The sequence below is a fragment of the Pelobates fuscus genome, chromosome 13 (assembly GCF_036172605.1).
Source record: "Pelobates fuscus isolate aPelFus1 chromosome 13, aPelFus1.pri, whole genome shotgun sequence".
NCBI classification, from domain to species: domain Eukaryota; kingdom Metazoa; phylum Chordata; class Amphibia; order Anura; family Pelobatidae; genus Pelobates; species Pelobates fuscus.
In genome coordinates, this window is record NC_086329.1 from 12,528,981 (window position 1) to 12,552,245 (window position 23,265).

The 23,265-nt window shown below is 39.5% G+C and overlaps 1 protein-coding gene across 2 annotated transcripts in view; it reads right to left on the bottom strand.

Annotated features, from left to right (window-relative positions):
* Positions 1-23,265, bottom strand: part of KCNH5 (potassium voltage-gated channel subfamily H member 5) — a 215,366-nt gene that overhangs the window by 63,131 nt on the left and 128,970 nt on the right. Inside the window, exon 8 of one of the 2 annotated variants that reach the window (XM_063440105.1) lies at positions 6,249-6,448. In XM_063440105.1, the coding sequence (XP_063296175.1) occupies positions 6,249-6,448 (200 nt within the window). Of the gene's footprint in view, positions 1-6,233; positions 6,449-23,265 lie in introns of both variants that reach the window. The other variant, XM_063440106.1, reaches the window with a different exon arrangement.

A 23,265-nucleotide genomic window follows, 5' to 3' on the forward strand; every position in this document is an offset into this window, starting at 1 on the left:
GATTGTGCTACGTTACATGTTTGATGTTGAAGAGATTGTGCTATGTTACATGTTTGATGATGAAGAGATTGTGTTATGTTACATGTTTGATGTTGAAGAGATTGTGTTATGTTACATGTTTGATGTTGAATAGATTGTGCTACGTTACATGTTTGATGTTGAAGAGATTGTGTTATGTTACATGTTTGATAATGAAGAGATTGTGTTATGTTATATGTTTGATGTTGAAGATATTGTGTTATGTTACATGTCTATGTTGAAGGGTTTGTGTTATGCCACATGTACAAAGGATATTTTATATGTTTTACATTTACATTACAGACCCAGAACCCTATTACATGATGCAAACTGGATTGAGAGACCATGCTACGTGCTGTAATGAAGGAACTTGGACCACGCTACATGAACAATGTTGAAGTGAAAATATTATGTTACATGTTTGACTTTGAAGAGATTGTGTTATGTTACGTTACATGTTTGATGTTGAAGAGATTGTGTTATGTTACATGTTTGATGATGAAGAGATTGTGCTATGTTACATGTTTGATGGTGAAGAGATTGTGCTATGTTACATGTTTGATGTTGAAGAGATTGTGCTATGTTACATGTTTGATGTTGAAGAGATTGTGCTATGTTACATGTTTGATGGTGAAGAGATTGTGCTATGTTACATGTTTGATGGTGAAGAGATTGTGCTATGTTACATGTTTGATGTTGGAGAGATTGTGTTATGTTACATGTTTGATGTTGGAGAGATTGTGTTATGTTATATGTTTGACGTTGAAGAGATTGTGTTATGTTACATGTCTATGTTGAAGGGTTTGTGTTATGCCACATGTACAAAGGATATTTTATATGTTTTACATTTACATTACAGACCCAGAACCCTATTACATGATGCAAACTGGATTGAGAGACCATGCTACGTGCTGTAATGAAGGAACTTGGACCACGCTACATGATCAATGTTGTGGTGAAAATGTTATGTTACATGTTTGATGATGAAGAGATTGTGTTATGTTACATGTCTGATGTTTAAGAGATTGTGTTATGTTATATGTTTGATGGTGAAGAGATTGTGCTATGTTACATGTTTGATGTTGAAGAGATTGTGTTATGTTACATGTTTGATGGTGAAGAGATTGTGCTATGTTACATGTTTGATGTTGAAGAGATTGTGCTACGTTACATGTTTGATGTTGAAGAGATTGTGTTATGTTACATGTTTGATGATGAAGAGATTGTGTCATGTTACATGTTTGATGTTGAAGAGATTGTGCTATGTTACATGTTTGATGTTGAAGAGATTGTGCTATGTTACATGTTTGATGTTGAAGAGATTGTGCTACGTTACATGTTTGATGTTGAAGAGATTGTGCTATGTTACATGTTTGATGATGAAGAGATTGTGTTATGTTACATGTTTGATGTTGAAGAGATTGTGTTATGTTACATGTTTGATGTTGAATAGATTGTGCTACGTTACATGTTTGATGTTGAAGAGATTGTGTTATGTTACATGTTTGATGATGAAGAGATTGTGTTATGTTATATGTTTGATGTTGAAGATATTGTGTTATGTTACATGTCTATGTTGAAGGGTTTGTGTTATGCCACATGTACAAAGGATATTTTATATGTTTTACATTTACATTACAGACCCAGAACCCTATTACATGATGCAAACTGGATTGAGAGACCATGCTACGTGCTGTAATGAAGGAACTTGGACCACGCTACATGAACAATGTTGAAGTGAAAATATTATGTTACATGTTTGACTTTGAAGAGATTGTGTTATGTTACGTTACATGTTTGATGTTGAAGAGATTGTGTTATGTTACATGTTTGATGATGAAGAGATTGTGCTATGTTACATGTTTGATGGTGAAGAGATTGTGCTATGTTACATGTTTGATGTTGAAGAGATTGTGTTATGTTACATGTTTGATGATGAAGAGATTGTGTCATGTTACATGTTTGATGTTGAAGAGATTGTGCTATGTTACATGTTTGATGTTGAAGAGATTGTGCTACGTTACATGTTTGATGTTGAAGAGATTGTGCTATGTTACATGTTTGATGTTGAATAGATTGTGCTACGTTACATGTTTGATGTTGAAGAGATTGTGTTATGTTACATGTTTGATGTTGAAGAGATTGTGTTATGTTACATGTCTATGTTGAAGGGTTTGTGTTATGCCACATGTACAAAGGATATTTTATATGTTTTACATTACAGACCCAGAACCCTATTACATGATGCAAACTGGATTGAGAGACCATGCTACGTGCTGTAATGAAGGAACTTGGACCACGCTACATGAACAATGTTGAAGTGAAAATATTATGTTACATGTTTGATGATGAAGAGATTGTGCTATGTTACATGTTTGATGATGAAGAGATTGTGCTATGTTACATGTTTGATGGTGAAGAGATTGTGTTATGTTACATGTTTGATGTTGAAGAGATTGTGTTATGTTACATGTTTGATGATGAAGAGATTGTGCTATGTTACATGTTTGATGGTGAATAGATTGTGTTATGCTACATGTTTGATGGTGAAGAGATTGTGTTATGTTACATGTCTGATGTTGAAGAGATTGTGTTATGTTACATGTTTGATGATGAAGAGATTGTGCTATGTTACATGTTTGATGGTGAAGAGATTGTGCTATGTTACATGTTTGATGTTGAAGAGATTGTGTTATGCTACATGTCTAATGGTTTGTGTTATGTCACATATACAAAGGATATTTTATAAGTTTTACATTTATATTACAGACCCAGAACCCTATTACATGATGCAAAGTGGATTGAGAGACCATGCTACGTGCTGTAATGAAGGAACCTGGACCACTCTACATGATCAATGTTGTGGAGAAAATGTTATGTTACATGTTTGATGGTGAATAGATTGTGTTATGTTACATGTTTGATGATGAAGAGATTGTGCTATGTTACATGTCTGATGTTGAAGAGATTGTGCTACGTTACATGTTTGATGTTGAAGAGATTGTGTTATGTTACATGTTTGATGTTGAAGAGATTGTGTTATGTTACATGTTTGATGATGAAGAGATTGTGTTATGTTACATGTTTGATGATGAAGAGATTGTGTTATGTTACATGTTTGATGGTGAAGAGATTGTGCTACGTTACATGTTTGATGTTGAAGAGATTGTGTTATGTTACATGTTTGATGATGAAGAGATTGTGTTATGTTACATGTTTGATGTTGGAGAGATTGTGTTATGTTACATGTTTGATGTTGGAGAGATTGTGTTATGTTACATGTCTATGTTGAAGGGTTTGTGTTATGCCACATGTACAAAGGATATTTTATATGTTTTACATTTATATTACAGACCCAGAACCCTATTACATGATGCAAACTGTATTGAGAGACCATGCTACGTGCTGTAATGAAGGAACTTGGACCACGCTACATGAACAATGTTGAAGTGAAAATATTATGTTACATGTTTGATGGTGAAGAGATTGTGTTATGTTACATGTTTGATGATGAAGAGATTGTGTTATGTTACATGTTTGATGATGAAGAGATTGTGTTATGTTACATGTTTGATGATGAAGAGATTGTGTTATGTTACATGTTTGATGTTGAAGAGATTGTGTTATGTTACATGTTTGATGATGAAGAGATTGTGCTATGTTACATGTTTGATGGTGAATAGATTGTGTTATGTTACATGTTTGATGGTGAAGAGATTGTGTTATGTTACATGTCTGATGTTGAAAAGATTGTATTATATTACGTTTGATGAAGAGATTGTGCTATGTTACATGTTTGATGTTGAAGAGATTGTGTTATGTTACATGTTTGATGATGAAGAGATTGTGTTATGTTACATGTTTGATGATGAAGAGATTGTGTTATGTTACATGTTTGATGGTGAAGAGATTGTGCTACGTTACATGTTTGATGTTGAAGAGATTGTGTTATGTTACATGTTTGATGATGAAGAGATTGTGTTATGTTACATGTTTGATGATGAAGAGATTGTGTTATGTTACATGTTTGATGGTGAAGAGATTGTGTTATGTTACATGTTTGATGATGAAGAGATTGTGTTATGTTACATGTTTGATGATGAAGAGATTGTGTTATGTTACATGTTTGATGTTGAAGAGATTGTGTTATGTTACATGTTTGATGATGAAGAGATTGTGCTATGTTACATGTTTGATGGTGAATAGATTGTGTTATGTTACATGTTTGATGGTGAAGAGATTGTGTTATGTTACATGTCTGATGTTGAAAAGATTGTATTATATTACGTTTGATGAAGAGATTGTGCTATGTTACATGTTTGATGGTGAAGAGATTGTGCTATGTTACATGTTTGATGTTGAAGAGATTGTGTTATGCTACATGTCTAATGGTTTGTGTTATGTCACATATACAAAGGATATTTTATATGTTTTACATTTATATTACAGACCCAGAACCCTATTACATGATGCAAAGTGGATTGAGAGACCATGCTACGTGCTGTAATGAAGGAACTTGGACCACGCTACATGATCAATGTTGTGGTGAAAATGTTATGTTACATGTTTGATGATGAAGAGATTGTGTTATGTTACATGTCTGATGTTTAAGAGATTGTGTTATGTTACATGTTTGATGTTTAAGAGATTGTGTTATGTTACATGTTGAAGAGATTGTATTATATTACATGTTTGATGAAGAGATTGTGCTTTGTTACATGTTTGATGGTGAAGAGATTGTGTTATGTTACATGTTTGATGATGAAGAGATTGTGCTATGTTACATGTTTGATGTTGAAGAGATTGTGCTATGTTACATATTTGATGATGAAGAGATTGTGTCATGTTACATGTTTGATGATGAAGAGATTGTGTCATGTTACATGTTTGATGATGAAGAGATTGTGCTATGTTACATGTTTGATGTTGAAGAGATTGTGTTATGCTACATGTCTAATGGTTTGTGTTATGTCACATATACAAAGGAAATTTGATATGTTTTACATTTATATTACAGACCCAGAACCCTATTACATGATGCAAAGTGGATTGAGAGACCATGCTACGTGCTGTAATGAAGGAACTTGGACCACGCTACATGATCAATGTTGTGGTGAAAATGTTATGTTACATGTTTGATGATGAAGAGATTGTGTTATGTTACATGTCTGATGTTTATGAGATTGTGTTATGTTACATGTTTGATGATGAAGAGATTGTGTCATGTTACATGTTTGATGATGAAGAGATTGTGTTATGTTACATGTTTGATGGTGAAGAGATTGTGTTGTGTTACATGTTTGATGATGAAGAGATTGTGCTATGTTACATGTTTGATGGTGAAGAGATTGTGTTATGTTACATGTTTGATGGTGAAGAGATTGTGTTATGTTACATGTTTGATGTTGAAGAGATTGTGTTATGTTACATGTTTGATGTTGAAGAGATTGTATTATATTACATGTTTGATGATGAAGAGATTGTGCTATGTTACATGTTTGATGGTGAAGCGATTGTGCTATGTTACATGTCTATGTTGAAGGGTTTGTGTTATGCCACATGTACAAAGCATATTTTATATGTTTTACATTTACATTACAGACCCAGAACCCTATTACATGATGCAAACTGGATTGAGAGACCATGCTACGTGCTGTAATGAAGGAACTTGGACCACGCTACATGAACAATGTTGAAGTGAAAATATTATGTTACATGTTTGATGTTGAAGAGATTGTGTTATGTTACATGTTTGATGATGAAGAGATTGTGTTATGTTACATGTTTGATGTTGAAGAGATTGTGTTATGTTACATGTCTGATGTTGAAGAGATTGTGTTAGGTTACATGTCTGATGTTGAAGAGATTGTATTATATTACATGTTGAAGAGATTGTATTATATTACATGTTTGATGGTGAAATTAACGTACAAGGCGATACATGTTTAATACTGAAGTGAGCGCCATGTTAAAGTTCTCAATAAATGTGCTAGGACTAGGTTACAATTCTACATTTCAAAAAAGTCTATTGTCATTGAATTTCCACGTGTGAAAATTTCAATTTTCTCAAGACTCCATTGGGAACGTTACATAACATCATTGTCAAAATAAAAATGAAACATTTAGCATTCTTCATTATTTCTATTGTTGTTATGCTGATAAGCAATGATAATTGTTATAATGGAAAAAAATAAACTGAAATGTATAATGTTTACCTCATGCACTCGTACCTTTTCTGTATCAATGCCTTTGGACATGGACCAGGTCGATACAATATAATCCATGACTCTCTCGCTAAGGCCTTTAGGGACCTGATAAAGTTTGAGGAAATCCCGCACATTGTTCAGCACCTCATGATATCGGTTGGTGTTGGCATACATTTGCTGGAAAATGGTGGTCACATTTCCAAAAATAGTTGCATAAAGGAGAGCTAAAAAAAAAAAAAAAATTACATTCAAAATATATTTTGAGAACATATTTTAGTATTGAATTAAGAAGGTGAAACATCACTGGGAATACTCAAGATTATTATTATTATTTATATATAATAAACATGAAAAATAAAAAATACAGGCCATCAGCAAATGTTTTTCCCATCATTAATTTAATTAATTAACACATTATTTTCAAGGTTGACTATGACACTATGGTAGAATTGATAAGGAGACCTAGCAACTGGCAACACTATCTTCTCAGAATGGAGGAAAGTGGTGTTTGTCCTCGCTTGGTCTATTCCCCCTTTTTGGAGGAAAGACCATTCTTTTTCAGCCAACCATATTAGGCCCTGGACTACCCTCTCCCTTCTCCTATGTCCGGTATATGGTGGAATGAAAAAGCAGAGTTCCAAGATGCGTGAACCAAGTGAAATCAGAATCTCTTAGAAAAATACCAAGAAGAGATACTCCGAAGCATTGGAAAAAAGGATAAGAACCTCTGAGAAATTCATAGCAGATAAACAGATAGTAACTTTATAAAGCTGCAGCCAGTGCAGTGTGCTTCTGAATTTTAACTGGTCTTTTAACTGCAATATCTGCTAAACCTAAACTGACTGATATAATTGCACGACTTACCATTTATGTACAAAACCATTCATGACTTTCAGTAATTCAGTTACTACTCAAGGCTATTTAATATCTACATGCATTCATAACCAGCTGCTTGGCTACCTAAGTTCTAAGTTCTTCCTTAGTCCACTGAGTATTAGTAAAGTCTTGTATTATGTGCAAACCACTCCCCAGGGTTTCACACAGGTATGTTTTATACACTTGTACTTGTAAATCAGAGGTGAAGTAGGATAGGTCCTAAATGTGGGCTGTCCCACCAGATTGGTACAGTTTGCATGTATTTCAATCTACAGCTGTGTGACTATACTGAACAAATATTAATTGCTCCATTCATTGCCTTGCGTTACACAAACTGAGTAGGTTACAGAAATAAACAGGAGTTAAATATATATATATTTTTTTTTTCCATTTTTTTTAACTCAGCTGTTTCTACATAACTTTTATTCATTTTAAACTCCGCACAACTTTCTCTGGTGAATATATTTTATGACAAACAGACGACAGAAAAGCACGAGAAAAATCATAACTCATGCCTTGCAACAATTTTGCTGAGAAAAACCTGCATTCAGCATTTATTTAGCTATGTACAGGAGACTGTTAAAAGAAATAGTAAATCATATTAAAAGTTAGAAGTCGCATTCTGGATTTCCACTTTAAATATATGCTCTGACATTTGGATGAGGTAGAAAGTGTATAAAATGAGTGACTAACGGTAGTTACTGTAGCAGAAGACATGAAATATGACTTTGTTCACGAGGTTCAATTTGTGGATAACTTTAGAGATAAATGTGCTCTGCTCTCTATCACAGCTGTCCTGAAATGAAATATTGCAAACACCAGCCACCGTTCCTAATTGACCCTCACAGTACATTTGTTTGGTGTACAGAAAATAGTCATGCCAATTTCTTCTACATATCAAAAATTTACTCTGTTCTTTAGTTCTTCAGTTTGGCAATCTTTTATAGGCTAAAAAAAATAAAGCGCATTGTGTGAATGTTTTTTGCAGCCTCCCCAATAATTAGAGACAAAGTGAATCATATTATACTTTAAATGTCTAACCATTTCAATACCAAAGCAATGGTCAGCCAATGATAACAAGATGCCAATATATATAAAAAGGGTAAATAGAGGGCTTGTTTATCAGGGGGCTTGAATAATCATCAGATACAATGTAGATGTCTTCAAGCAGAACTGGAATGTCTCTAGAAGTGGCGAACATTCCGTCACCCTAATAAAGGCTTTATAAAGCATTTACTAAAGTGAATATTGCAGTAAAAAGAAGTGTATATATATATAAAAAAACAACAACAACAAAAAAACATTTTACCTCAACATGAAATTCAATTTTAGGAGATATTACCGCCCCATGATGACGCACTCAGACAACTGCTGAGAAAGACTGTCTCCATGCATGCGCACTGTGGCATTCCTAGTGTCTAACTACTTGGACCACCTATGCTGCACAGTTACACAGCTTGCAGTATTATCCACCCCACGTGCAAGAGTGTTATGGGTTATTTATTTTGGAGGGTTGTGCAAATACCCCCCACCCATTCCTTGCCTCAATCTGAGGTCCATGGGAGTTAGTAAGACATGCTGGAGACCAGGAGTATTCGCCTGGTAATTATCACACACCCCACGAACGCCTCTTTTCATTCCAAGCCTCCTCAGAATGAGGTGATTTAAAGGGGTGCACTTCTTCACATATCTGTGCTCCACACACTGGACCCAAGTCTGAGCCGCTCAGGCTAGACAAATGTATAATGAGAGAGATCTATCAATATATTGAGATCTACAAATGTTACAAAGTACTAAAAGTAATCACCATGTAAACCACTGGAACATGCAGGGACATTCCATTGGTGCTTACTCCACTTTTACAACTTTTTAAAACTTTACACATAACACAATGATTTCACGAATCTGCCTAAATGTTTCCAAGTCATCACTGGGAAATTTGACATGGTTCTTTACCCCAGTGATGGTTTGTCCACAGGGGTACTTGGGGCAGTGCTCCACCATATCATTGTTAGTTAAAAAGGAGTAAAATACGGACATTGATACCCTTAGTGGGGAACAGGGGGGCAGTACTACAATCTCCTCTCCCATTTTTACTCCACAGCAGACTGGCTCACTGATCAATGATGGCTGTCTGATAAATCTGTTACGAGCACCTGGGCATGTGCAGAACACAGGTTATTTGTAAAAAAATCTTTCCAATCCAAGCACATGCATGACATCTGTAACCTTAGACATGCATGCCATTTGTAACCCTGTTAGTACCATAAAGTGCTGGTCATACCCCTGACCTGAAGCAAACTAAGTGTGTGTGAGTGTGTGTGTGTGTGTGTGGGGGGGGGGGGGGGGGTTTGGTCACAGGTGGCAGGGTTGACTACAGAACACTCCCCTCTGCAATGTTGCATGCAGCTTCGGAGCAGGCAAAAGATCGAGGAAAATAATCGAATCTCTTTGCACTGATGTCCCAGCTCCTTTGTCTGCCCTGTACTGATGCTGGAGCTGGGCTGTGACATCACTCACAACAGCACAGAGCTGCTGCTAGCTAGGCAATCGGTACAGAGACACTGATCCCACCAGCAAACCACTAGACACCAGGATGAGGTACCACTCCAGCTCTCGGTTTCATGCTGGGTGGCCCTCACTGTAAATAAATTAGATACAAATTAAGTATGATTCAGTGTGTGACTGTATAAGAGTCTGTGTGTGTAATTTAACAAAAATAGGTTTGGGGTGTAGAGTGAGACAAAAATTAAATGTTACAGTTGGGTGGTGGATGAGCCAAAATTCAAATACAGAGGCGTAAATACAAGTACAGATAGCCTGGGTACGCCTCCCCTCTCATAACTATATTATACTAAGCACACTGATATCTGGGCTGTCTCGTAAGATTTATGGCATTTTAATTATGTCACACCTTTTATTGCAATACCAGCATATCCATTACACTTGATTTATTTTTAGGCTTCTTCTATTAATACAAATGTATGAAGGAGCAGATGTATATCTTCTATTATGTCTCGCAGTAATTCTTTGTTATAAAAAATTGCAATCAGTTTATTTTAATCTAAATAACGAGATCCTTAGTTAGAGCCTTGACTGCTTTTGATCATTGGTTCCTTTATTGTCAGACAGAATCTCAGATAAAACCAATCATAAAAAAAAGAAAATATGAAAGCTGTGCCAGGATGACATTTTTGTTTGAGCCCATGTAAGACAGAGGTGCTAAAGAGGTAAGATGGATGAGGACAATTCATCAAACAGAATAAAAAAACTATTAAATACATCAGAGATGACTTAAAAATCTACTTTTTTTATTTTTATCACCACTGACAGACTCCACACCAAGAAACAAAATGCACTTGCTGGGTGATATTAGGCAGAGTGCTGTGTTACTAATTATCATGTGAATTCTATACACGTTTAAAGTAAATAGACACAATCTTTGCTCCTCTTAATGAACAGACCCACAGCTCATGCCAACATCAGAAGGAGCAGGGTTAATTCAAAACCCTGATTCAAAAAAAATGATTGTTACATAGTCATTCCATATTATTCCAGTGGCATAAATACTAATTATTAGTAAAGAGCAGTTGTTTCTTTAAATGGTCCAATTCCCATAGCAACCATTAGAATGTTTCTGATGACTGTTCCACATTTAGAACGTTGGCATATCCCATATAAAAAGATTCCTTTCCTGCAGATTTTCTAGGACTCGGCCGTATTTATTAAACCCATTTCAACTTTATCTTGGACTTGGTACAACATTTCTGGTATCAATACAATTATCCAGCTGATGTAATGCAGTGATTGGACTATTGATGATATTGACCTCTCCCATAGAAATCAACTGAACTGTCATCTTTAATTTGTAACCATCTATGGATCTAGAACAGCCAGTGCAGAAAGATATTCAGTCCAGCTTTGAAAATGCAGGTCTAACACAGGTCCTCTTACCCAAATTGCCAGTCTGAGCTACCTACATGGCATCTATTATATTCACTGCCTTTACCCAGTTTATGTCCGTGCATTGAAGCCCCCAGTCCATTATTTACAAAGTACCTAGGTTAATGGGCCATGGCTCTTTTTATTTATCATGTACCACTTGTTATAAAGAAGTAAAAGGTTGGCTTTAACATAATTCAAATATATTATATTTATGTCTGTTCTTCTTGTCGACTGGTTCCAAACAACAAAATTTTAAGCCTCATTTTATACTGCAGGTTGGACAACCCTGCTGTACACAGTTGTATGAAATATATAAAAAGTGTATCAGAACCAAAAAAACAACAGTATCAATTTATAGGACTTGCAAATAAATCCTTTAAAATGCTACAGAAAGGGGAAATGATTTTATATTGGATGAAGCATCAATTTATGCTAACAGTAGAAGGAAATGAAATCACAATAACATTCTCAGAGGACCTCTGGCTAGTTAATTATTTTTAAAAAGATGCAATTTTTTCGATACAGCTTACACAATTTATATTTAGACTAGCATACGTGGGAAGACGGTAATGAGAAAATTGTGATTTAGTTCAAGGGATTGTGCCACATTAAACAAAAATATGTCAAGTTATTTTAATTGATTGTCTCTATCAAGTTGTCAGGTAAAATGTGAAAATAGGAAGAAATAGCTTGCTAAGCTAGGTTTAAAGTTAGTACATCACACAGAGGTTTGAGACGCTTGCAGGTGGCACTGCAAAGACCTGGCTGCCCCACCGCGCATTCTGTTTCCCTGGTGACAGGAATCATCACTGTAACAGTCTCCCTGTTCATCTCATTCTGTCTTCCCTGCAATATCACTTGGCATATATAAACGTCCCTAGGAACTTTCACATTTATGTTCTTCCCTTAAAATATCCTCCTTTTTTTCTCCTAGTAGGAATGGGGCAGACACAGGTACAGGAGTATATGTTGATAAGCCCCCTTCTCCTTAAAATAAGTAAAATGAGCAGAGAGTATACGGAGTTACATGTTCCATCCCAGCACAAAATAAATCATATATGGAATCCAGGAATCCAGATTAAACTGTGAGAGCTGGGTTTTCTCAATCTACAGTACGTACACATCACTTAGAATGTGCTAGAAGAGCAGGAGAGTATTTGACTGGGTTATTAACTAAAGTGAGAATCAAAGTGAAGTGAAGAGAAGCTGAATGGAAAATATACATCTTCCCATCCCTTCCTCCTTTCTTGTCTTCCCTAGTTATGCCTTTGTTTACACCGCATGGTCCCCATTTCTCTTAGAATGTATATTTTCTATTCACAACTCTAACTGCTTCATTGGGGACTGCTCTGCAGTGGCCCTGAAGTACAGGGAAGCTTCGCAAGGTCCCTCTGTAGAAAGAGCCTTGTCACTAAGTGACAGCTGAGGGTTTTATAAGGCTTGACAAAAAGACAGTGTTGTGTTTTGTCAAGCTTGTCAACTGCAGGAAAAATACAGAAGACAAAGCAGTCCTCCCTACTTTGTCCTAAGATATCTTTTGACTGGGGTGGAATTTCAGTGAAATTTCAACAAAGTCTTTATAAGCATTTCATAAAGATTTTACCTTGATGAATTGCTCATTGTTTGGGGGTGGCATAGTTACTTTAATTTGTTCCATTTGTATGTATAACTGGCATGGCCATCTAAGCAGCCGATGTCAGGATAGCCTAATACCCAACACACAGAATTTAAGTTAACAAATCTAAAATAAATCAAACCATAAAACATATTACCGGACCTTAGAATGGATGGATTTAACGCTAATATAGAAAATTACAGGACAGGCCAAACAGTAGAAAAGCCAAAAGATCAAGGGATACAGAAGCCAGAGTCAAAGAACAAGTCAAAGGTCAAAATACACAAGAATCAATAGAAGTAATGCTCTCCTGGATAACCAAACAGGAAACCACAACAGGACATTGAGAAATATTTAAAATGGGTTTAAATACCCTAAGACCGTCTAATTGGGCATTAGAGGTCATGTGACATCGGAATGTGCATGACGATGCAAGTACCTTTCGTGAGTGGGATTATGGGTAATTCATTGAAAGCTATAAAAGGCTCAAATGGATGGCGGCCAGCACCTCTACCACTGTCTGGCATGGCCGCCGCGGAGGCAAGACCCAGCACAACCAGCAGCGTTCCTACAACTAATTAGGTCAATCTAATTCACGACTGTTCTGAAATCTCTCTGGCCCATGGGTGCCCCAAATTAAAAAAGGTTTATGAAAAAGATATAACAGTTCAATACAGCCTTTATATTAAGGATATGTAACTGTACATAGATTATTTGATATATAGGATTGTGACTCATTGGAATAAAACACACACACAAAATGTATGTTTTCTTATTAGAAAAAAAAAGGAAACTTGATTTAGTTTTACTGGGGCACAAGTGATGCCAAATTTCATTGATTAGTTACAAAATATAGGTGTGGCGAAACCGACCTCGCCACGTGTCCTTGGAGGGGGCTGATTGCGCGCCTCTTGCCTTTGGACTATGGACCAGACTTTATGGGAATGTGATACCCCAGATAGCCATACCATGGAGCCTATTCATATAATGAAAGACTATGGGAAAGGCTTTAGCTCCATGGCAATTGTACTGTGTGAGTAGGATCTGCGCGCTATTCGGTAGTTTTGTGCGCGCCGATCCCAGCTATCTGGGGATATGTGAAATGTCTGTGTGTTATGTGTAAATGTGACTTTATGTATTTTAAAGTGTTTTATGTCGTTTTGCAACCATGTGGTTAATGGAGTCTGCCTCTAGTCCTGGATAATTGGATTACTTCTCCAATTAACTCCAGGGCAGAAGGGAGGAAACCAGGGTGCATTGTGGGGATGTTTTTCTGCCAGCCAGAAAGGAACAAAAGATACTTTTAGTAACTTTTGAACCCCTGGTCGGATTCATGCCATTTTTTTAATATGTTGTTCCCCTGAATGGATTGATTGTGGATATGTATTTTTATGTGAATGTGATGTATGGTTTTAAAGTTATGAAAGTTGTGTAAAAGTATATTTTAAACTGTATGCATAATGGGATTATGTGTCACACTAAGGGGAGGGGATGTGTGGGAGGTAACATCTATGTCATTGGTTCTTTTATGCCTCCCCCTGGGTGTGGCCTGTATGTGTGAGTTGGAAATAAAAGCCAGGCTGGATGAGCCAGTCCAGAGTTCCTGTTTTACCCTCAAAGTGATGTGTCGTCTCATTATTGGGGGGAAGGATTTATTGCATGCTGTTCCAGTTGACTGCTAGGAGTACAAGCCTATTCGTATGGTTCCTATTCAATGGTCTACAGCATTCATATGCTTGGGAGAATTTAAAAGGTTTCTCGGATTCAGTGTTCGTGTGTCTCCAGTCGGGAGAATGGCGTTTGCAGTAGCTGCCTGTGCATCTGTAAAGGGGATTATCGCCTAAACTGGGTTTTATCCTCTTGTGTGTGAAACGGTCCGTTACAATTGGTGGCAAGCGGCGGGATCGTTCCTACAACCAGAGGGACAGCTACAGACAACACCATTCCTGGAGTACAAAGTGAGGGCAACGCCAGTACCCGTACAGCGACCCTACCTACGAAGGATTTTGGGAAAATGGGCAACACGCACACCTGGGCAACACACACACCTGAGGAAGAGAGTGAATTAGAATTGAGAGATAATGCCCGGATAGAATTATGGTATGATGCCCTGGAAGAAGTCCAGTATCAACGGCAGCAGCGCTTTCCTGGTGACGTATACCAGTTGGAGGAACAAATGGCCTGGCGGATGCCGCTTCTGGGGGACCAACCCGGAGGGGAGCGGGTAAGAGAACTTGAGTACCTCGTGGAAAGGGAACTGAGCCTGGACGTCTCATACCGGGCACTGTGGTGGTGCACTGTCCAGCCAGAGACGTGGAGGGCAGAGGGCATCCAGCCGGAGGGGGATCACTACACTAGCCCTGGCCTGTTGTGGAAGGCCCTAACAGAAGACTTCGACTTCGGCAGTCCAGCAGAGTCACGGTACTGGGCTATCGTGCATTACCGGAGTGAGATGTTACAGGGCCCGAGATCTATTGGACTGGGACAAGACATCCGCCGTTTCGCTGCCATGGAACAAGGGCTGGAGATGGACTATGTAGAACTATTAAATTCCGGCCAGCCGCAGAGCAGGGACGCAGACCGGGAAAACTGGGTGGCAGACCCAGACCTGCTAGCCTACAGCTGGGAAAACGGGGCCGAGGTACCTCCTGCTTCACTACCAGCTGCAGAAGTGGGGGACCTCATGGACTGGCCCTGGAGAGACCCACAGATGGCCGGGGGAGATGGGACCGAGATCTCTCTACCGGCCCTACAGGGATGCTGGGCAGTCGGCCCAGATCCCCAGCGGCAGTGTGTGTCCCAGGGAGCAGAAGGTGCAGTCCTTCCTCCCCAGCGGCAGTGTGTGTCCCAGGGAGCAGAAGGTGCCGTCCTTCCTCCCCAGCGGCAGTGTGTACCCCAGGGAGCTGATGGTGTCGTCCATCCTCCCCAGCGGCAGTGTGTACCCCAGGGAGCTGATGGTGTCGTCCATCCTCCCCAGCGGCAGTGTGTGTCCCAGGGAGCAGAAGGTGCCGTCCTTCCTCCCCAGCGGCAGTGTGTACCCCAGGGAGCTGATGGTGTCGTCCATCCTCCCCAGCGGCAGTGTGTGCCCCAGGGAGCAGAAGGTGCAGTCCTTCCTCCCCAGCGGCAGTGTGTACCCCAGGGAGCTGATGGTGTCGTCCATCCTCCCCAGCGGCAGTGTGTAACCCAGGGAGCGGATGGTGTCGTCCTCCCTCCCCAGCGGCAGGCTGAGTTACAGGGGGCAGAGGTTGTTGTTCCTGCCCCCCAGCAGCAAAGTGATGTGCCAGGAAGGCAGTGTGAAGTGAAGGGAGAGGAGAGCAGCGTCCTCCCTCCCCAGCGGCAGTGTGTATCCCAGGGAGCTGAAGGTGTCGTCCTTCCTCCCCAGCGGCAGTGTGTCCTGCAGGGAGCAGAGACAGTCAGTCTCGCACCCCAGCCGCAGGACAAGGGAATGAAAGGGGAAACAGCTGGTCTCCCTTTCCCCCAGCAGAGAGAGTGGCAGGGAGAGGAGCCTGCTAACCCCTCTCCCCAGCGGCAGTGCACCGTCCAGAGAGAGGAGCTTGCTATACCCTCTCTCCCACGGCAGCCTAACCCACCACGGGGAGATGTTAAGCCCCACAACTGTGCAGATGGGACCGTAGTCTCTGCACTTACAGCACAAGGAGTAGGGACGGTCGGTCCTGTTCCACAGCCTCAGAGTGAGGTATCCAAAGGGGAGACAGTCGATCTCTCCCTCCGACAGCCGAGATGTGCACCTAAAGGGGAGACAGTCAGTCTCCAGCCACCCGGCGCCCACCAGACTACTCCCGTGGTAGTGCTGGCAACAGGACAGAGTACCGCTGGTCTCTGCCCCCTCAGCAACCCACCAAGGCAGTCTACCAGCCTCCCACACAGCAGTGGTGAGACACCAGAACCTGGACAAAATTCTTCCTCACCCAGATGTAGTAACCGGTTAGTGTGGGTGGGCTGCTCTGCTATTTCTGTCTTGTGGGTGGGCTGCTGGACTAACAAGGGCACTGACCGGCAGGAGGTCAAGTACCCTGTTAGTCTGGGGGGTAAAGGGGAGAAGTGTGGTGAAACCGACCTCGCCACGTGTCCTTGGAGGGGGCTGATTGCGCGCCTCTTGCCTTTGGACTATGGACCAGACTTTATGGGAATGTGATACCCCAGATAGCCATACCATGGAGCCTATTCATATAATGAAAGACTATGGGAAAGGCTTTAGCTCCATGGCAATTGTACTGTGTGAGTAGGATCTGCGCGCTATTCGGTAGTTTTGTGCGCGCCGATCCCAGCTATCTGGGGATATGTGAAATGTCTGTGTGTTATGTGTAAATGTGACTTTATGTATTTTAAAGTGTTTTATGTCGTTTTGCAACCATGTGGTTAATGGAGTCTGCCTCTAGTCCTGGATAATTGGATTACTTCTCCAATTAACTCCAGGGCAGAAGGGAGGAAACCAGGGTGCATTGTGGGGATGTTTTTCTGCCAGCCAGAAAGGAACACAAGATACTTTTAGTAACTTTTGAACCCCTGGTCGGATTCATGCCATTTTTTAATATGTTGTTCCCCTGAATGGATTGATTGTGGATATGTATTTTTATGTGAATGTGATGTATGGTTTTAAAGTTATGAAAGTTGTGTAAAAGTATATTTTAAACTGTATGCATAATGGGATTATGTGTCACACTAAGGGGAGGGGATGTGTGGGAGGTAACATCTATGTCATTGGTTCTTTTATGCCTCCCCCTGGGTGTGGCCTGTATGTGTGAGTTGGAAATAAAAGCCAGGCTGGATGAGCCAGTCCAGAGTTCCTGTTTTACCCTCAAAGTGAAGTGTCGTCTCATTATTGGGGGGAAGGATTTATTGCATGCTGTTCCAGTTGACTGCTAGGAGTACAAGCCTATTCGTATGGTTCCTATTCAATGGTCTACAGCATTCATATGCTTGGGAGAATTTAAAAGGTTTCTCGGATTCAGTGTTCGTGTGTCTCCAGTCGGGAGAATGGCGTTTGCAGTAGCTGCCTGTGCATCTGTAAAGGGGATTATCGCCTAAACTGGGTTTTATCCTCTTGTGTGTGAAACGGTCCGTTACAATAGGGCTTGGGATCAATACATCATCCGGTAAAAGCTTTTATTCATTTCCGCAAGTTTCAGCGATTATGTTATAAATTGCACTGCAAGTTTCCATTACACATGAAAGAAAAGTTGATTGACATTAATAATGTATGTGCCCAACGTTTTATCACGCAAGTTAAAACACACAGTAATTCAGAATTTGTACAGCCACATAAATTCAAAAGAAAAAAAAATTACTGTCACCAAATCAAACAAGCGGCCAGTGACGTATTGCACTGCTAACGTTGCAAGTTCACGATTAAATACTATATAAACCTTAACAGGAATGTCATGATTTACCCGTTTTTACTTTATCAGAGCTACATGACCGGGTTTAGGAGTGCAGTAAGTAAGAGGGAGGAACACACTGGACTAGATACAGTAAAGGATTGAAAACGGACACTGTGTGCACCATAACTACTTCAGTCCTTGCACCGTAGCCACTTTAATATATTGGAGTCCACATGCATCATGTCTCACATCAATGGCAAACTGCCTACTCGCCTTTCAGCAGGGATTCTCATTTCCCAGCAGCTTGAAGCCCTGCCCCCAATTACGAGATGGCGAAGGCGCAGTTACGCCGTGCCTCAAGCCATACCAGGGATAGCAGACCGTGATGGAATGAGAGTGTCAGCTGAGCACTCTCAGGCTATCACTGCCCAAATCCTGGGTATGAATTGGTATGGTGCGAGGCAGAGAATAATATGGCCTTCAAGGTATAATAAACAGGATTGGAGCTAAAGAAAGCTCGGGACCAGGCACCTCTGCTAAATGGCGAGAAAACAGTTTAACACTGATGTAGGACCAGAGCCCATTAACTCCAGACACTATTAACACTTCAATCACTTAAAGTGCTTATGGTGCCTATAGTGTCCCTCTAAGATGGCAGATCAGAGTCTGTAGTGAAGCACACAGAGCACTCAAACGTTGCTCTGCTTTTTGCACGCAGTAATCAGAGTCGGTCAGTTTTTAAGTATCTCGGAATTTTCATCAAGTGTGCAGCTGTGGTTTTCTGTGCACGTTTCATTGATTCCTTGTGCAAATTATATGAATTGTGCACTAAAAGACACGTTGGAATGGAAGGAAGAAGAAAGTATGTTTGGCAGGTAACATGTCTCGTTCTAATGTTCTCCAAGAACTTCCTTAGCCCGAAACACATTAGACTTCACTCGTCTGTTTCTTTTTTTTTTTTTTTATCTTTCTAATGGAACAATGAGAAGACTACACATCGTCACTCTCTTTACACATTAAGCACAAACAATGGAAAAAACAAACTACATAGTTAGAATGTTCATCACAGCTGCATTTCTTACAGTGTTAGGGATAAACCAAGGCATATCCTTGCTTATGGTCTCCTTAAGACTACACTCCTGTGTCTACTTTTATTAGGTCAGATTTATACATATATATGGTGATATCTGAGCTGGTCTCAGGTTAAGCAGATACAATTAAATAAGATACTGTCACATTATGTCAAGTTATCCTGCTCATATCTATCTAATTGCCTGCACATGCTGTTATCTCCTAATTAAACCAAGCCACGGTACTGATTTAAAATAAATAAGTTAACATGCCAGCCTCACCTATTAAACAAACTAGCCTTAAACTTGCCTTAAAACCAAAATGTAATGAAGTGTGCAGAGACATTCTGCAAATTGCACAGTTTGATCTTACTTTTTTGTTAACAGCTTGATGTTTGTCAGTAGTCTAACAGTTCTCGTATCTCTTCACATCACTCTCATTAAAAAAAAATATATATATATATATTTTAAAAAAGCACAAAAATGTTAATATATCACCATTCGTTGTGCCATGTTTTGGTGTTGTGCCATGTTTTGGTGTTGTGCCACGTTTTGGTGTGGTGCAATCAGGGCTAGATTTCCCACAAGGCCACGGCCTTGGTGTGGTACATGGGAGTGGGACCGCCCTGCTGAAACTCTACATCATTGGTGGAACAGCAGGAGTACATAATTCCCCTTCTTGTCAGCACCAATTGCAGGTGAGTGCACAGAGAGGACGTCAGTGTCATAACCCTGGGCGACCTCCTGGACCTCTGGCTGCATTTACTGAATCCCCCACACCGCTGGGCAAGGGGGGGAATTAGAAAGACACAGGAGAAGGAGGTAAGACTAAAAAATAACAACTGGGGAATGAGGGACATAAGAGGAGAACAAATGATTGGAAGGGGAGATTAAAGAGCACAGGTGATGGATGGGAGGAGAAACATTGCTTAAAGCAGAATGGAACAAGTCATTTAAGGAGAAAAGAAGAGGGGTTCAAGTGAGGGATTTGGAGAGAAGACAGAAACTAGAGAGGAATCAGGGAAAGAAGTAAGGGAAGGGAGAACGAAAAGAGGGAACAATTTAAAAATTTGATTATAGCAAGAAGGTATGTTTGGGTAAAGGTGGAGAGGAACACGTGAGGAGGAGATAAATGAATAAAGGGGCATGGTGAGATAAATAGGGGCAGATGGGAATTGGAAACACAGTGAACAAACACATCTATACATGTACACTAAATACTTCACACAAATATACTCATGCACACACACTGACACTCTATAAAAACACACCACTAAACCCCCACACTAGCATGCTTTACAAATACACCCATCATTCACATGCACTTACATGCACACAAATATGCTCTTACATGCACATTGCCATTCAGCCACCCATCCATACTCCGAACTGGTCCTATTCCCCTATCCACCCAGTCAGATAGTCCCATCTTACCTCCCACTCATACCCACTCACCATGTCACATTTATACACTTAGCCACATGTCACCTACCCCCTCAGAACTTGCACTTACTGCCATCCAAGCACCCACCTAGTCATAGTCACCATACGTTCATACCCCAAACTAGTCACATTCATCTATCCAACCACACACACCAGGCTTCTTATATATGTCAGACTGGGGCACATTGAGGAAACTGTTCTTTGGGCAGCAGAGAGGGTAAATTGGGACCTGGGTTCAATATGTTCACATGTATGAGAACCGAGCCTACATAAACGTGTGGTCTTAGTTGTTGCGTGACTAGTGTGATTGCACAGGGTGCACACAAAGAGGGGACACCACTGCACTGAAAGTGATAGGCTGACTCAGTGTTCAGAGACTTCCATAACTAAACCAAAAGAAAGATGTAGCCCATCCTTCAGCCCAACTCCAGCAACCAGTTGCCCACAGGAGTGTTTGTAACGTGGTGGAGCAACGAGTGCCCAGGGTGGAACAGTGCCGTCTTTCTCAGATTTAGTACTTCATGTGACTGGCAGCAATACAGTGTAACAGGTGGGGATATGACATTATGTCACATCTCCCCTCATAGCTGGCAGCACTGCGCAGGGTACGGTGGCTGAGAGGGATAACACAGCGCCATCCCAGGGAATTAACAAATATACAAAGACTAGGGTAGGAGAGATAACTGGAGTAAGGGCTTGAGAGAACTAACTGAGGGTGGGGAGGGGAGATTCTACTGAGAAGGTGTGAGAGAGAGATTCCACCCTTTCTGATAATAGGTATATTGTCCACTTAGCTCGAGCAGAGGGGTTGACAAGGGCTCTGATAAAGCTCGCCCCCAACCAAAAATGAACAGAAAATAAAATAGAGGGGCAAATGAATTGTGAACATGCAAAAAAAATAATAATAATAAATATATATATATATATATATATATATATATATAAATAAAACGTTTTAAATGAACTCCAATATGAAATGAAATAAAAATAAATAAAATAAACAAATGGATGAAAGCAAAACCAGCTCACCAAAGCAGAAGTAAACCAACCATAGAAAATTGCATGACAGCACAGAAATGCAAATGCTAAATTTAATGTTTCCACGTGAACCTGCCTCAGAATTGTTCTAATTCTACGAGGCTTTTGTATTTCTTCTGTAGCGTCACTCAGCGTTCTGTCACATTTGGGACATAGTAGTTACTGTTGGAGGGAATTGTATTCAATATATAGTATGGAATGGAATTACGTGACTGCAAAATTGGTGTTGAGAACATGCTTCAATATAAACAAATAAATTAAAGGAAGAAACATCTGGGGATTTACGTGCTAAATAGCAAATTGCGGTGACAGGGAAATGTAGCATCAAGTCATCAATTCGTCCTGTTCTTTTTTTTCCAATTTATGTCAATCTCCCCCCCCCCCCCAAGTTATGTATTTAGTGAATATACATTTCCTATTGTAAAATTACGTGTGCAGGAACAGAAAGATACTTAACGTGGGTGTGACACAAGTATGTCCCTTATATAAAAAAAAAAAAGCACATTTCTGTGTCCTTCAAGAAAACGTTGAAAATCAAATCCTATCCTAAGTCTAGTCACTTGATTTATTAAACACTCGAATTCTAGAGGTGAGAATAATTTCCTTGCGCTAAGTTCATTACTCTGAAGTCTCTGATCAGTTTTCTATGTAAATAAGACATCTCTAGCTAGGAGTTAGGAAACCTTACTTGGAATTACATCAAGTGAAGCCGACACCAAATATAATGAGCGCACTAATTAGTATAAAACATGTTGGGTGCAGCCATCTCATTACAAGTCCCTGGGAGTGCTAAAGGAGAAATAAGGATATTATCGACTTGAAAGAAAAGCTTGATTTAACGATGTAATTACAATATCAAGTCAAATGAGTAAAGCACGAGATAAATGTAAAAAAAAAGCAGAACGGTTTTCACATATCAAAACTAGAAATTGGGTATTAATAGAAAATGGTTTAATTTCGTTATGCCAAAAATGCAGCAGCTACGCTGCAAAGTAATAAGGAAAACTCAATATATTGTAATATTGTATATAAATGTGAAAGGGTTATTACAATGAAAGTCTTTGAGTTGATTTGTTGCTGGCCAAACATTCTCCACCATTAAAATACCAGGGTACCTGTAGAATTTGGGGGTCTAGCACCAATGAACCAATTTTTACCTGATATTTAAAACAACCTAAAAAAAAACTAAATTTGAGTACCAAGTTAAATCGCTATCCACGCCAGAGTATTGGAAAATATTTAATAGTTTGGAAAATATTCTGCGACACTCAACTTAATTCCAATAATAATACCAACAACAGATCATAGTGAAGTTATATTAACCTTGTACTAGCTTATTAAGAATATTTGTCAAATCTTCACTGGCCAGGTATTTACTAACGTGAGAATTCAAAGTGAATTTCAAATTTAAGGCCAACAAAGCCAAACTAGAAGCACAGCTGACTTAGATCATCTTTCCTTTTTTTTTTTTTTGGCTATTTTAACATTTTTAGAGAATTTTCATGTTTCACTATAAACATGGGGATTTATTTATTAAAATAGGAATTGAGGAGAATTGACATTGTAGAACCCTGGGCTGGAAATATAGTTTAAATCGGATAGAATTACTCCCCAGTCAATTTTACATCATTTCTCAACTAATTAAAATGAGACATTAAATAATGTCCAAGCCCCATAGTACACACCTGGAAACACACCACACAATGGGGATG